This window comes from Argopecten irradians, chromosome 2 (assembly GCF_041381155.1).
Source record: "Argopecten irradians isolate NY chromosome 2, Ai_NY, whole genome shotgun sequence".
NCBI classification, from domain to species: domain Eukaryota; kingdom Metazoa; phylum Mollusca; class Bivalvia; order Pectinida; family Pectinidae; genus Argopecten; species Argopecten irradians.
This window is the reverse complement of record NC_091135.1, coordinates 66778666-66795883: the sequence shown is the minus strand read 5'-3', so window position 1 is coordinate 66795883 and position 17218 is coordinate 66778666. Positions and strand designations below refer to the sequence as shown.

At 33.0% G+C, this 17218-nt stretch overlaps 1 protein-coding gene across 5 annotated transcripts in view; it reads right to left on the bottom strand.

Moving 5' to 3' along the window:
• The window catches only part of LOC138316270 (puratrophin-1-like), a 169186-nt gene that overhangs the window by 67492 nt on the left and 84476 nt on the right, over positions 1 to 17218 (bottom strand). For all 5 annotated transcript variants that reach the window (XM_069257897.1, XM_069257899.1, XM_069257898.1 and 2 more), the window contains one exon: positions 13083 to 13250. In XM_069257897.1, coding sequence (XP_069113998.1) covers positions 13083 to 13250 — 168 coding nt within the window. The remainder of the gene's footprint in view (positions 1 to 13082; positions 13251 to 17218) is intronic.

Below are 17218 nucleotides of genomic sequence, written 5' to 3'. Positions count from 1 at the left end.
AGTGATCTCCCCATCATTAACTGTCAGGGTGATAAACAGAGTGATCTCCCCATCATTAACTGTCACAGTGATAAACAGAGTGACCTCCCCATCATTAATTGTCACAGTGATAAACAGAGTGACCTCCCCATCAATTAACTGTCACAGTGATAAACAAAATGACCTCCCCATCATTAACTGTCACAGTGATAAACAGAGTGACCTCCCAATCATTAACTGTCACAGTGATAAACAGAGTGACCTCCCCATCATTAACTGTCATGGTGATAAACTGAGTGATCTCCCCATCATTAATTGTCACAGTGATAAACAGAGTGACCTCCCCATCATTAACTGTCATGGTGATAAACTGAGTGATCTCCCCATCATTAACTGTCACGGTGATAAACAGAGTGACCTCCCCATCATTAACTGTCATGGTGATAAACTGAGTGATCTCCCCATCATTAATTGTCACAGTGATAAACAGAATGACCTCCCCATCATTAACTGTCACAGTGATAAACAGAGTGACCTCCCCATCATTAACTGTCACAGTGATAAACAGAGTGACCTCCCCATCATTAACTGTCACAGTGATAAACAGAGTGACCTCCCCATCATTAACTGTCACAGTGATAAACAGAGTGACCTCCCCATCATTAATTGTCACAGTGATAAACAATCATCTGATTATGTTCTGTACTTAACTACAGTTAGATAACTACCATGGTTTAGACTTAAAGAGCCAGTGTATCCAGCTGTCCACGAGTCAGGGCAAATGAGGAGTGATTATCTGTTAATAAGACTCTGTCTCTTGTGATGGGGGCACTGCATTATAGTGGACTAGGGACTGTCCTGTAGCCAGCTGGTCGATCAATCTGGACATTAGGAGATGAGGAGGCGAGATGACCATTTAGTGGTTTAATTCTCCTTATTGGTCAGTGGCTGTGATTTGTAACACAAAGACCAGGCCTGCTGGTCACTTCTGTGTATTAGTCAGTGTCTGGCTCACTAATTGGCAGAGAACTGGACACAAAATTAATTGTTTTTTGACTCCAGGGATATTAAATATTGTCTTGTTATCCCTTAATAGAAGTGCTTGTTTTCTTGAAATAGAATTCTGTAGCATTATACTCAATATCTTGAAATTTCTTTAAAACAACTCATTTTTTTCATTTAATTTTCAAATTATAATTTAGTGTTTTCTTAAACATACACTATCCGTACATCTTTAAACAGCAAATTAGCACTTAACGTCTGAATTTTTGTTTCCATTATCTTACTTCTGTTCCAATCATGACCACATAAAAACAATCTTATTTTCTTAAAATTCATTCATGTTTCACGTAAATATATTTTTGTGTCTTAATTTGTTAAAAAATGATAATCAGCCTCATAAGACAATATATTTGTTGTGGTACATGTATGTAGCTCTTCTCGCATACAAATGTGATATCCAAACTGAATTGTCAGATTTCTATTAACCTAACCAGACTGACTGCAATAAATGCAAAAAGAATTAGGTTACCGGTCACTCACTGGTCAAGCAGTTTTTGGACAAGGGATATTGGTCTTGCTGACAAGAACAAAGACGGCTGCTCAGCTGTGGTCATTCTGGTGTGATAACACTGCAGGCTATAATTAGTGTCTTGTTCTCATGAAGACCTCTATATGACAGGATCACTCAATCCGGAGTGAACTGCTGCAGAAAAAACTAATACCCTATTCTGTTGTCTATAGACATGCAATTCACATCGTTTGCATATCTGAGTGTGTGAAAATCTGTGTATAATAGAGACCAGGATTAATTATCGATTCTACTTCCAATCATGTCTATTAGTTACAGTGGAAGGGCAAGACAAAATTATCGTTTGTGATTAGTTCAAATGGCGTGAATTGTAATGAAGTGGGGGGAGGGGGGAGGGGGGAAGAAGAACAAAAAGAGGAGGAGAAGGCAACCCGGTAGTTATAGAAGGAGATAAGAAAAGGGAGGTATGGGAAAAGGGAGTAGTAAAAGATGGGGAAATAGAATAGGAAGAGGGATGAGATCAACAAATATCTGAAAAAGAAGATAAAGAAACAAATTGATAAATGACAAAATAGAAATTTCCGACTACAATGAAGTCTGCATGCCTACATGATAAAGCTATAGCATGTTGTTGGACTACTTCTATATATATTTCCCTCATTGCCTCAATCAAAATGACTAAATTTAAATTTAGATATACACATTCAGATCTAAAGATTGTAATCTCTTGTGCCAACATAGCACCTTCTCTCAGTCCTATACCGGTGTGCTGATACTACCCAGGTAAACATACTGACCAGCGCTGACTCAGAAAGTCAACAATAAACCCAGAGAAAATGTTTACAAACATTGACACTGACCAGTCCAGATATTTTATCTAGGCGCTAAGTGAATTCCTACCCTAATGGTTCTGATCAGAGTTTAAACAAACTGTTTAAAATATTCAGAGATTTGTGGGGATACAGAGGAATCTCAAATAAAAGTTTCTAATCAATTAATTGTTAGCATTATTAGGGGAAAATTCTCATTTCTTCCATCAATTGTGTGACTCAAAATTCTAAAACTAATCATAAGTTAGAACCTCTTGTCCTTAATTGCTTTGGATTTTTTTCTTCACTTCAGTGTCATTTCATCAACCATAGCTTTTTACAGAAGGCTTCCCCACTCAGCAACAGAGACTGTGGTGAAGTGCAGTGGATTATTATAGAGCTACATATCAATGAAGCATACAAACAAGCATGGCTGTAACAAGATCTACAGCAGTAGAATGTGTGAAAACAATGCACACATACCGGTGGGGGGCAGGTTTATTTTGGTTGAAATTTTTTTTCTTGAAAATCTTAATTTTTCCATCTTTCTCCAAAACAATTTTGCATTGCCTCAAAACACTGCTTGTCATTGTTTTAAATACTGAGTGAATATAGCTCTTAATTTTTTGTGACCATGATAAATCAAAATACAGATATTGCTTCAAGGGAAATAAGCTTTTACATGACTATGATATATTTAAAATAGACAATGTTTTGCTGACATCTGATATTGAATATCTGCATTCATATGTCAGCGTTATTTAGAGGTATCTGCTATATAAGTAGTATATATACAGACAATTCATGTATTACCAGGGTATTCAGCGATGTTCTGAATGATACAATAGCTAACCTCTGTAGCATAATGCCAGTATAGGTATCGATCAACAGTGACCCATGGCAGAGAGTTGGCCTCATTAAATGTGCATGTGACAATGGCTCACATGCATATCATCAATACATCAGTCTGTCGTGACGACATATGCAGCAACCATCATCATCTGTAGCCAAAGTTGTGTAAATCAAGAAAAACACTAAATGATGTGTTCCTTTATCATGAGAATTATTTTTCACCACTAACTCTGATCACATCGAGATATAAAAGGTTTGGTTTGTTTTAGTTTAAAACATCCCATTTGCATGTCTTGTTCTCTTTTTTATGAGAATTGAATTTAGAATTTCTTAGAAATATTTTTAACCTATTAATTTAAAATGCATTGATGAGGCAAATGATTAAATGAATTGAAGTTTCAGTTTTAGTTTTTAAATTATGTTCTGATGTCTTTAAGTCTACATGAACTCTCTAACAGCTTATTTGACTTGGCTTATTTTCAAGATTGACAAATAAATACAGGAAACGTTCAGCTTATTTTACAAAGAATGGAAATTTCATTGTTTTCCTTACAAACAGTGCTGATTCTAGTCATTTTTTTCCATTAATACTGTAGATTTGAAAAATATCCTATACTTTATTCCAATCAATTTTTGGTAAGTTTTATAGATTTGAAGTTCTCTTAATTTTCTTCCACAAATTATTTACAGATTTGATATTTTGGTATATATACCCTTGCCCTCTACTTGACCTCTGTCTCTTCTATCTCACTATTCATGGTCTGATCCACATCAACAACATTCATTCCCAGTGCCCGGTAAAACAAAGACTGTATAAATAAATTGTTTTTATTAAACAGCAATTTAATAAGGAAAATACTTGTCCAAGCAAGTTCTGAGGTCAATGATCGTTGACCAGGTTCAAGAACACACCTTTACCTGTTTCATTGTCCAGGTAAATACACTCTGTGACCCTGCACAGAGTCTAAAGCCGTCTTACTCTCAGCCTATTGTTAAAATTCTAAAGCTGTAGGTCAGTCATACAACAATGTATGGGGTGTTGCCACCCAAATTCAACATTAATTTTCATGTATTAACATCCCTAGTTAACCATTTCCTATTTCCACAGCTTCGAGATTGGATGTTAATCATGTAACACAGTATTATCTGAAATTATATCATTCTAATTTAATGACATTTAAATACACATTATACAATAGCCAGATCAGCTTAAAGAAAATCTTCTGACTTTATTCCAAACAATATTTTATCAATGATTGTGTGGGAGAGAACCTGTATAGGCTTATATAGTCTGTTGTTCTATCCCTGTTCATATCCTTTAAGGAAATAAAATTTGATTGTGTGTTTCATTAAGTTTCAGCATAGCTGACAGGATTTGCTCAATTTGGTAGATGAAGAACATTCAGAGTTCTTAGAGATGAAACACTAATATAACCTATGTACCAACTAGAAGTGGTAGAGAAGGGAATTTAAATATCAGAATAGTAAACAACTTGTCCACCTTGGCCCTTAAATGAAAGAATTTCAATAATTCAACAACAAAAATCAAGCATTTTTCAATATTGAATTTAGACAAATACTTTAGTGAAAGTTGCCATATAAGATAAGAGAGGTGATGTAAAATAACACATTTGCACTTTTCCAGTAGAAGGTCAATGCTATTCATCACTGTACCACTGCCATAGTATACTGGAGGTCTACAGCTAGTGCTCTATAATTCATCGACAAAGTTATGCTAAACCGCTTGTCCAACTCATATTTCTGCTTAAAAATGTCAAAATAACAAATTTACAGCCACCTTGTTCAGGGTAAAAAAAACGGCTGCTGAATCGACCTCTCTGTGCTACGTAAGGAAAACAGTCATATGACTGTGTAAACCTACCATTAAAGTTCAGACTAACAACATCATTATGCTCAGAATTTTTTTTTGAATTTTCAATTTTGATAAAATAACACACATTTTAAGTACAATATGCAGGCTGCGGTGTTTGACATTTAAATTCAACAAATTGGAATATTTCAAATGCTTTCATTTTCATAAAGGTCTTCTTGCCTCGTATTTGTAAAACGTGAAGGACTTGTGAAAGTCTATATGATTTGTATCCAAAACAATGCTGTAAAATATATGTTAAGATGACTCACATGCTATATATATGTCGGGAGGATGACAAAGCAGGGAGGGCCCATCAGCGATGTGAGTAATGAATGGGTTGGAGAAAAAACAGACATGCTGCCATCCAAATCCCTGCATTACTTCATTTCCCACCCAAATAAAGAGCCTGATGCACATCTGCACCGTCACACTGTACCCTCAGACAACCTCGCTCTAAAATACTAACAGATTTGTGCACATCTACAGCATATCACAACCTTTATCTCAATTCATTTTCATACAACGCTAATTGTTTACAACCTCAAACAATTTAAGACTTTCCAAATGAATCTATACTCTTTCACAAAAATTCAAAATCACAAACAAAGAACTATTTTTATACTCAAATTTCATATATCAGATAACCGTATAAAATAATATCAAAACGTACATCAATCCATTCATACAACCTCATTAACCTTATATATATAATTCTTATAAACCAATACAGCACACAAGGTCTGTACCATACATTCCCATAAACACTCACATGAACTTACTTTACCAACAGAATATCCAACAAAATATCAAATCAATATTGATTAGCTAACTGATCCCTTGGTGCTATCATCAGTCTTTATACTCGAGATATTAAATGCATCTTTTAGGATATTTACAGAGCTGAAACTTGTCAGAATGCTGCATAATGGTATATAGGTATGTGGGCACATATTCTTGTCAGAATGCTGCATAGTGGTGTATAGGTATGTGGGCACATATTCTTGTCAGAATGCTGCATAGTGGTATATAGGTATGTGGGCACATATTCTTGTCAGAATGCTGCATAGTGGTATATAGGTATGTGGGCACATATTCTTGTCAGAATGCTGCATAGTGGTGTATAGGTATGTGGGCACATATTCTTGTCAGAATGCTGCATAGTGGTGTATAGGTATGTGGGCACATATTCTTGTCAGAATGCTGCATAGTGGTGTATAGGTATGTGGGCACATATTCTTGTCAGAATGCTGCATAGTGGTGTATAGGTCACCAGTACAAATACTAAATTTGCACAATTAATAATATTTTTCTCTTTATTCAATTAGTATATATATATTTTATTGAAAATTAATATAAAATCATTATCTAGACCACTTCTGTCATATGTAAGTCATTTTCATTTTTACCTGTAATTAATTATCCATTGTCAAGTATATCCTAGCTAAAGGTGCCAGAGTTAATCCCTTTCTTCCTGGGACAAACAGGAAAGGATTAAGCCTTCAATTATCTCAAACCTTTTACTTTTTTTATGTAGACATGTTAATTGTTTTCTCACCCATTTTTGCCATGAGAAATACATGTCACTCTATTTTGAGAACTTTGAGTAAAAAGGCAATTGTCACCTGTCACTATAATTTAGAGTAGATTTAGGATTCTTATTTAAGGAGATACATCAGTTAGTTAGCGTGAGTTTGAGAGTCTAGTTAGGAGTATAGAGTCAAAGATTCTTATATTTGGATTTTACCTCTACTTACTGGATTATATATGAAGCTTATTACGGATACGTAGAATTATTTGACTAATTCATCATGGTGACTTGATTTTCCCCTACGACTTCAACTGTATATTTATTTGTGACTATTGTGTATTATCATTGGATTATGTGTAATTATACCTCTCACTTGCAAATAAACAATCGTATCATATACTATGTGTTAATTGTGCCCCGCTAATTCCCCCATATCATGACGAACGAACTACTACAACATCAATTCTAACATGACCTGCCCAATCCAACCAGGGCTCCGGTCACAGGTATGTGGGCACATATTAAAAACTTGTCAGAATGCTGCATAGTGGTGTATAGGTATGTGGGCACATATTAAAAACTTGTTGAAGTTATGGGAAACAGTTTTTATAGACAAACAGATAACCATGTTAAAGTTGTTACATCATTGAGATTTGTGGTGCACTACTTATAACTTCAGTATTAACACAGCTTTAAATGTTTGCAATCTGTATACATTTTTGATGTGTAAATATGGATGTAAAGCATGATATGTTCTCTAGCTGTTGATTCCATCACTACTTCTGTGTGTCCAGTATCAAACTAAATCTAAGGAACAGATGTGTTCTAAAGGAGAAAATTGTTAGTCAATTTTTTTTGTCTGAAAGTTTTTTAACATCCATGGTGCAAAAACATCAAAGATTTCTCTAGACAGTAGCGATGTGAAATAGCCAGGAGGAGAGTTGCAAAATATATAAATAATGATATATAAACAAATAAGACAGTAGAATGAAATATGAAGACAATTGTACTCAATGAAACAAAGACAATAAAGAAGTTCAATCAATAGTGAGGATCCCGAATCATCCGTAATTCACAGACAACACACAGGAATGTTACCAGAGAACTAAAAAGGAGGTTCGAAATGAAAATTACAAAATGATGTTTACAAAATTGGAAAAGTGACAGCTCTTGTTAAAGTTATAAAGATTCAATAAAAGAAATGTAATAGGAGATTTAGTGGTAAATGTGGAGTAACAATTTATGGTGATATTAACTGAACCAATCCCAATGATTTACTGTGGAGCCTGTAGGGTGTGACACGCCTTAAGCATATTCTGAAGTTCTTTATTAAACTATACTGCAGTATTTTTGTATTTATAGGAACGTGTTGAAGATTCCCTCAGGTCTTAAATACATGCTGTACAACTGATCAAATCTAGTCACTTAAATTAATGACAAAGAATTCCATTTATTTAAAAGTAATTAGAACCATTTCTGGAGTTGATGCAGGATAAATTGTTAAGATATCCCAATAGCATAGCCTCAGGATCTATAATGGTGCCTGATTTCACCAGATACAACTCCACTAATTAATACACTTATCGATAAATGTCTGTTGCTATGGTGACAAAAATACCAATCCAGTTTTAATGTCAGAACATTATATTCATAAGCATTTTTTTGTATAAATCTATTCATGTCTTTTTTTCTGCAGTTTTAGATATTTCATTAGATATGATACTATCTACATCTAAATCTTACCAGGGATTCATTAGATATGATACTATCTAGATCTAAATCTTACCAGGGATTCATTAGATATGATACTATCTAGATCTAAATCTTACCAGGGATTCATTAGATATGATACTATCTAGATCTAAATCTTACCAGGGATTCATTAGATATGATATATGATACTATCTAGATCTAAATCTTACCAGGGATTCATTAGATATGATACTATCTAGATCTAAATCTTACCAGGGATTCATTAGATATGATACTATCTACATCTAAATCTTACCAGGGATTCATTAGATATGATACTATCTACATCTAAATCTTACCAGGGATTCATTAGATATGATACTATCTAGATCTAAAATCTTACCAGGGATTCATTAGATATGATACTATCTAGATCTAAATCTTACCAGGGATTCATTAGATATGATACTATCTAGATCTAAATCTTACCAGGGATTCATTAGATATGATACTATCTACATCTAAATTCTTACCAGGGATTCATTAGATATGATACTATCTACATCTAAATCTTACCAGGGATTCATTAGATATGATACTATCTACATCTAAATCTTACCAGGGATTCATTAGATATGATACTATCTACATCTAAATCTTACCAGGGATTCATTAGATATGATACTATCTACATCTAATCTAAATCTTACCAGGGATTCATTAGATATGATACTATCTAGATCTAAATCTTACCAGGGATTCATTAGATATGATACTATCTACATCTAAATCTTACAGGGATTCATTAGATATGATACTATCTACATCTAAATCTTACCAGGGATTCATTAGATATGATACTATCTACATCTAAATCTTACCAGGGATTCATTAGATATGATACTATCTAGATCTAAATCTTACCAGGGATTCATTAGATATGATACTATCTAGATCTAAATCTTACCAGGGATTCATTAGATATGATACTATCTACATCTAAATCTTACCAGGGATTCATTAGATATGATACTATCTACATCTAAATCTTACCAGGGATTCATTAGATATGATACTATCTACATCTAAATCTTACCAGGGATTCATTAGATATGATACTATCTACATCTAAATCTTACCAGGGATTCATTAGATATGATACTATCTAGATCTAAATCTTACCAGGGATTCATTAGATATGATACTATCTAGATCTAAATCTTACCAGGGATTCATTAGATATGATACTATCTAGATCTAAATCTTACCAGGGATTCATTAGATATGATACTATCTACATCTAAATCTTACCAGGGATTCATTAGATATGATACTATCTACATCTAAATCTTACCAGGGATTCATTAGATATGATACTATCTAGATCTAAATCTTACCAGGGATTCATTAGATATGATACTATCTAGATCTAAATCTTACCAGGGATTCATTAGATATGATACTATCTAATCTAAATCTTACCAGGGATTCATTAGATATGATACTATCTACATCTAAATCTTACCAGGGATTCATTAGATATGATACTATCTACATCTAAATCTTACCAGGGATTCATTAGATATGATACTATCTACATCTAAATCTTACCAGGGATTCATTAGATATGATTATCTACATCTAAATCTTACCAGGGATTCATTAGATATGATACTATCTAATCTAAATCTTACCAGGGATTCATTAGATATGATACTATCTAGATCTAAATCTTACCAGGGATTCATTAGATATGATACTATCTAGATCTAAATCTTACCAGGGATTCATTAGATATGATACTATCTAGATCTAAATCTTACCAGGGATTCATTAGATATGATACTATCTAGATCTAAATCTTACCAGGGATTCATTAGATATGATACTATCTACTATCTAAATCTTACCAGGGATTCATTAGATATGATACTATCTACATCTAAATCTTACCAGGGATTCATTAGATATGATACTATCTAAATCTAAATCTTACCAGGGATTCATTAGATATGATACTATCTAGATCTAAATCTTACCAGGGATTCATTAGATATGATACTATCTAGATCTAAATCTTACCAGGGATTCATTAGATATGATACTATCTAGATCTAAATCTTACCAGGGATTCATTAGATATGATACTATCTACATCTAAATCTTACCAGGGATTCATTAGATATGATACTATCTACATCTAAATCTTACCAGGGATTCATTAGATATGATACTATCTAGATCTAAATCTTACCAGGGATTCATTAGATATGATACTATCTACATCTAAATCTTACCAAGGGATTCATTAGATATGATACTATCTAGATCTAAATCTTACCAGGGATTCATTAGATATGATACTATCTAGATCTAAATCTTACCAGGGATTCATTAGATATGATACTATCTAGATCTAAATCTTACCAGGGATTCATTAGATATGATACTATCTACATCTAAATCTTACCAGGGATTCATTAGATATGATACTATCTAGATCTAAATCTTACCAGGGATTCATTAGATATGATACTATCTAGATCTAAATCTTACCAGGGATTCATTAGATATGATACTATCTAGATCTAAATCTTACCAGGGATTCATTGGAGTTTTATAAGACTACTTGAATATCTTATCTCAAATGCAATTTCCTGCATTTTATTTTTTTCTCTAGTATTATTTTAAAGTAGAATTCTCCCACCCAAAATTGGAGCATATGTAATAAAATCATGAGACCATGTACTACGTTTCCCCAAAGTGTGATAACCTTAGAATCTTGTTAGCCGGTACTTATATGAAATAACTCTAAAACAACATATGTAAGCATTTTTCATGGTTGAATGAAGAATATAGATATAAAATTTTAATTTTACACCCATAAAAAGAAATATTATAATACTTATATATAATTTTGTTCTTTTGAATTTGACAAAACATACAACTAGTCAAAAGTTCCTTAACATTAAAGCTGATTTTACTGTGCCCTATACAAAAGCTTAAATCTGACAAACTTTCATATTTACAGAACATAAAAGTTCACAATAAAACTTCCTTCAAAGAAATTCTTCTAGTGCAAAGAGGAGATGGATTCAAATTGAAAATGGCCAGCAAAGGAGGGCTTATTAGGTGTTATCAAAATTCAATTGTTTTTGCTGTTTTCAATTATTAATCCATCAATGATGATATTTTGGAGTGAAGTTGGAGAATCAAAGAGGCAGTATATTGTGATCGCTCCACCGTGACAGAAGATCTGATAGACAGCAGACATGGCTGATTAAATCTCACCCAAAACCCACCCCAGAGACACTCGTAAAACTGCACAATTTATAATCGACAACATTCCCTTGGAGTGCACCTACAGACTTAAGTTTAATATTTGACAGACAGATTATATAAATCTATCATAACATTATAAATCTTTGTTCGAACAAATTCTTTTAGGCACACGAGAGATTTAAACTATGAAGTGTAACCGACCAATAATTTGAATACAGAAAAAATAGTCTGTCCTTAAATGATCTTATGATATTTCAACTTAAAAAACCATCAACAATAACAAATATAAAACAGTTTGATGTAGACAAGTAACACGTAACCAAATGGACAGTAGTACATCATAATACAGCTATACAGTACCTATTCCATTTTCCTTGTCCATGTGATATAAGTAAATGAATTGCAAAAATTGCAATACATGACAATCAAAGTCTTTCCTAAATAGGGATAATTCATTTGCTTTCATATTTTTGAAGCACAAATAGAGTTCATAATGTACCAATTTTTACTCTATGTAGATGGCATATTCTTGTAGACTATTGATTTATATAAACTGATGTTTATTACTAGGTTTTTGGGTGGGCTTATTACCAGACAATGGGTTGCTTCTGAAGTTAAACTGCTATTGTAATTTGCAGTAGGCTCTGTGCTAGTATAAATCAAAGTTGAACACATGTTACATACACTGAACATATTCACACAAGCAACTTCAAAAATATCAGACAAGGATTTGATTTCAGACTTGGAAGTAACACGCAAAATTGCATGACAAATGCCACTTTGTTTATATTTTCACCAGGGTCAATACAACACCATACACTTTACTTCGGAGGAAAACTCAATGATTTTGTTCTATATTTAATGAAATTTCCTGGATGAGGAGTTGTTACACAAGTCTCTTCCTCAGTGAATCAAGAAATGGAATCTCCAAATAGTAAGTAACAAGTAATGGGCTTAATCACTCCTAACTCTCATAACACCAAATAATAACCTTGCTTGCTGAAGTAACTATATTCCAGCTATTGAATCATCTGCGTCCCTAGAAATAGGAAGAGTTATGTAGACCAGGGCCTAACACACATATATGATCTGAGCAGTGATGAAGCCAGTTTAGACAAGACAAAGGGACATATATCTGTTTACTATAAGCTGTTTCCCCAGTACTCATCCTCTACATGTGTACAGATCTGACAACAATGGTTTACTGACTACCAATGGTAACAATGTGTTTCTCTGTACCACAAGGACACTCCAGATGTTCTGGGCGAGATATCACAGTCCTATCACAGATTTGTTGGACCTAACTGAAGATTCCATGATGCAATACCATAATGTCTGATGATTGCTCTTTGAAGAATTTAACATGTAGACTGTACACTTTATACTTTTCTTCAAATTTTATTTTTGAAGTTTTCATTAAATCCTGAAATGCTTAACAATTTACCCAATCCCAGATTATAACATTGTGGAGACTTTTGTGTAACAAGGAGATAAATGACTAGTCTCTTATATTGTAGTTTTGTTCCATGTTCTTACCTGGGAGGATGGCGATACCAGATTTGAGCAGGTCATAGTTGACGTCTAGTATAGTTTGGGGGATGTCCAGTGGTCGATGCTTACAAAATCCTGGACTACGAGGACTGTCACCAGTATCACCACCACTTGGGGATCCTGATCCTGGGGGAACCGCATGCGGTGCTCCACCTATACAGAAAGAATAATGTTATATCAATACTTGTTTATAGTATTGAAGTCTAAGATAAGACAACTGTGAACATATCAAACTTATTTGAGATCATGGCAACCAAAATATCTTCTACTATGTTGCTATGGTAACTGCTATTGAAACATGAGATGTTTCAAATCATAGAAACAAAATAATAAGCAGAAAAATAGTCTGCATAGATATCTACACATGGTCCCAAACATTGCTGGGATTTCATTGAATATGACTCAGTAGTTAAGGAGGAGGTCACAGACAGACAAACTGATTTCAGTATACATGTACCCCCTTATTTCTTTGTGTAAAGGGGAATAATGAAACTATAAGGAAAGCTGGAGTATGCAATGAAACTATAAGGAAAAGGAGCTGGAGTATGCAAAGAAAAACCCTCAACCTATGATCTGTATGTAACCCTTTATGAGTTTCAAAACTTTCAACCCTGGAATGTAGGGCTTAATAGACAACTTAACCCTAGTTCAAATTATAAAATTTCATTGAACTTTCCATTATATTTTCACCTTTTTTATTTTAAACTTTTCAGATTCCCATAATGATGACCTTCAAAATCATGTAAAAAGAAAGTGATTAAGTTCATTATCATGAAAAGAAGAACAGATCTGGCAGCAAGATTGACATATCTTGTCCAGGGAGATAATGCAGGGCCATATATTTATCATTAAACAGTTTAATGGTTTGTTCTCAGCGGCCAGGAATTAATTTGATCTCACCAAAGATATCACGCTGGACTGAGCTCAATAGAGTTTAACCTTGACTTAAAAATACATTAAAGTATATACTTGACAGAAAGTCTTCTAGCAGGTAAATCCCAGGTGATGCAGTGTCTCGTTAGGTATGCTTGTAACCCCAGAACAACGACCTTTTGTTACAAGTCTATCTCTATACAAAATCTCTCACATTATTCCACAGTTCTACATTAAATAGTTCCAATAAAACATGTCCTAGTTTTTTAAGTTGAATTATATGACTGATTTCCCTTGTCTGACAGAAAACGACACCAAAGTTCAAACATCTGTACAATGTTAAAGATTCCATCATAATGTACACAAAACCACTTAATCCTGTGTCTTAATGTAAAAAGTTGTCAAAGAGAACATAATCCTGTGTCTTAATGTAAAGAGTCAAAGAGAACATAATCCTGTGTCTTAATGTAAAGAGTCAAAGAGAACATAATCCTGTGTCTTAATGTAAAGAGTCAAAGAGAACTTAATCCTGTGTCTTAATGTAAAGAGTCAAAGAGAACATAATCCTGTGTCTTAATGTAAAAAGTTGTCAAAGAGAACTTAATCCTGTGTCTTAATGTAAAAAGTTGTCAAAGAGAACTTAATCCTGTGTCTGAATGTAAAAAATGTCAAAGAGAACATAATCCTGTGTCTTAATGTAAAAAGTTGTCAAAGAGAACTTAATCCTGTGTCTTAATGTAAAAAGTTGTCAAAGAGAACATAATCCTGTGTCTTAATGTAAAAAGTTGTCAAAGAGAACATAATTCCTGTGTCTTAATGTAAAAAGTTGTCAAAGAGAACTTAATCCTGTGTCTTAATGTAAAAAGTTGTCAAAGAGAACATAATCCTGTGTCTTAATGTAAAAAGTCAAAAAGAGAACATAATCCTGTGTCTTAATGTAAAAGTTGTCAAAGAGAACTAATCCTGTGTCTTAATGTAAAAGTTGTCAAAGAGAACATAATCCTGTGTAATGTAATGTAAATTGTCAAAGAGAACATAATCCTGTGTCTTAATGTAAAAAGTTGTCAAAGAGAACATAATCCTGTGTCTTAATGTAAAAAGTTGTCAAAGAGAACTTAATCCTGTGTCTTAATGTAAAAAGTTGTCAAAGAGAACATAATCCTGTGTCTTAATGTAAAAAAGTTGTCAAAGAGAACTTAATCCTGTGTCTTAATGTAAAAAGTTGTCAAAGAGAACATAATCCTGTGTCTTAATGTAAAAAGTTGTCAAAGAGAACATAATCCTGTGTCTTAATGTAAAAATTGTCAAAGAGAACATAATCCTGTGTCTTAATGTAAAAAGTTGTCAAAGAGAACTTAATACCTGTGTCTTAATGTAAAAATTGTCAAAGAGAACATAATCCTGTGTCTTAATGTAAAAAGTTGTCAAAGAGAACATAATCCTGTGTCTTAATGTAAAAAGTCAAAGAGAACATAATCCTGTGTCTTAATGTAAAAAGTTGTCAAAGAGAACATAATCCTGTGTCTTAATGTAAAAAGTTGTCAAAGAGAACATAATCCTGTGTCTAATGTAAAATTGTCAAAGAGAATTAATCCTGTGTCTTAATGTAAAAAGTTGTCAAAGAGAACATAATCCTGTGTCTTAATGTAAAAAGTTGTCAAAGAGAACATAATCCTGTGTCTTAATGTAAAAAGTTGTCAAAGAGAACATAATCCTGTGTCTTAATGTAAAAAGTTGTCAAAGAGAACATAATCCTGTGTCTTAATGTAAAAAGTTGTCAAAGAGAACATAATCCTGTGTAATGTAAAAAGTTGTCAAAGAGACATAATGTGTCTAAAAGAAAGAGAACATAATCCTGTGTCTTAATGTAAAAAACAAATCCGTGTCAAAGAGAACATAATCCTGTGTCTTAATGTAAAAAGTTGTCAAAGAGAACTTAATCCTGTGTCTTAATGTAAAAAGTTGTCAAAGAGAACATAATCCTGTGTCTATAAATGTAAAAAATGTCAAAGAGAAACATAATCCTGTGTCTTAATGTAAAAAGTTGTCAAAGAGAACATAATCCTGTGTCTTAATGTAAAAAGTCAAAGAGAACATAATCCTGTGTCTTAATGTAAAAAGTTGTCAAAGAGAACATAATCCTGTGTCTTAATGTAAAAAGTTGTCAAAGAGAACATAATCCTGTGTCTTAATGTAAAAAGTTGTCAAAGAGAACTTAATCCTGTATCTTAATGTAAAAAGTCAAAGAGAACATATCCCTGTGTCTTAATGTAAAAAGTTGTCAAAGAGAACATAATCCTGTGTCTTAATGTAAAAAGTTGTCAAAGAGAACATAATCCTGTGTCTTAATGTAAAAAGTTGTCAAAGAGACTAAATTCCTGTGTCTTAATGTAAAAAGTTATCAAAGAGACTTAATCCTGTGTCTTAATGTAAAAAGTTGTCAAAGAGAACATAATCCCTGTGTCTTAATGTAAAAAGTTGTCAAAGAGAACATATCCTGTGTCTTAATGTAAAAAGTTGTCAAAGAGAACATAATCCTGTGTCTTAATGTAAAAAGTTGTCAAAGAGAACTTAATCCTGTGTCTTAATGTAAAAAGTTGTCAAAGAGAACATAATCCTGTGTCTTAATGTAAAAAGTTGTCAAAGAGAACATAATCCTGTGTCTTAATGTAAAAAGTTATCAAAGAGACTTAATCCTGTGTCTTAATGTAAAAAGTTGTCAAAGAGAACTTAATCCTGTGTCTTAATGTAAAAAGTCAAAGAGAACATAATCCTGTGTCTTAATGTAAAAAGTTGTCAAAGAGAACATAATCCTGTATCTTAATGTAAAAAGTTGTCAAAGAGAACTTAATCCTGTATCTTAATGTAAAAAGTTGTCAAAGAGAACATAATCCTGTATCTTAATGTAAAAAATTGTCAAAGAGAACATAATCCTGTATCTTAATGTAAAAAGTCAAAGAGAACATATCCCTGTGTCTTAATGTAAAAAATTGTCAAAGAGACTAAATCCTGTGTCTTAATGTAAAAAGTCAAAGAGAACATATCCCTGTGTCTTAATGTAAAAAATTGTCAAAGAGACTAAATCCTGTGTCTTAATGTAAAAAGTTGTCAAAGAGAACATAATCCTGTGTCTTAATGTAAAAAGTTGTCAAAGAGAACTTAATCCTGTGTCTTAATGTAAAAAGTCAAAGAGAACATAATCCTGTGTCTTAATGTAAAAAATTGTCAAAGAGACTAAATCCTGTGTC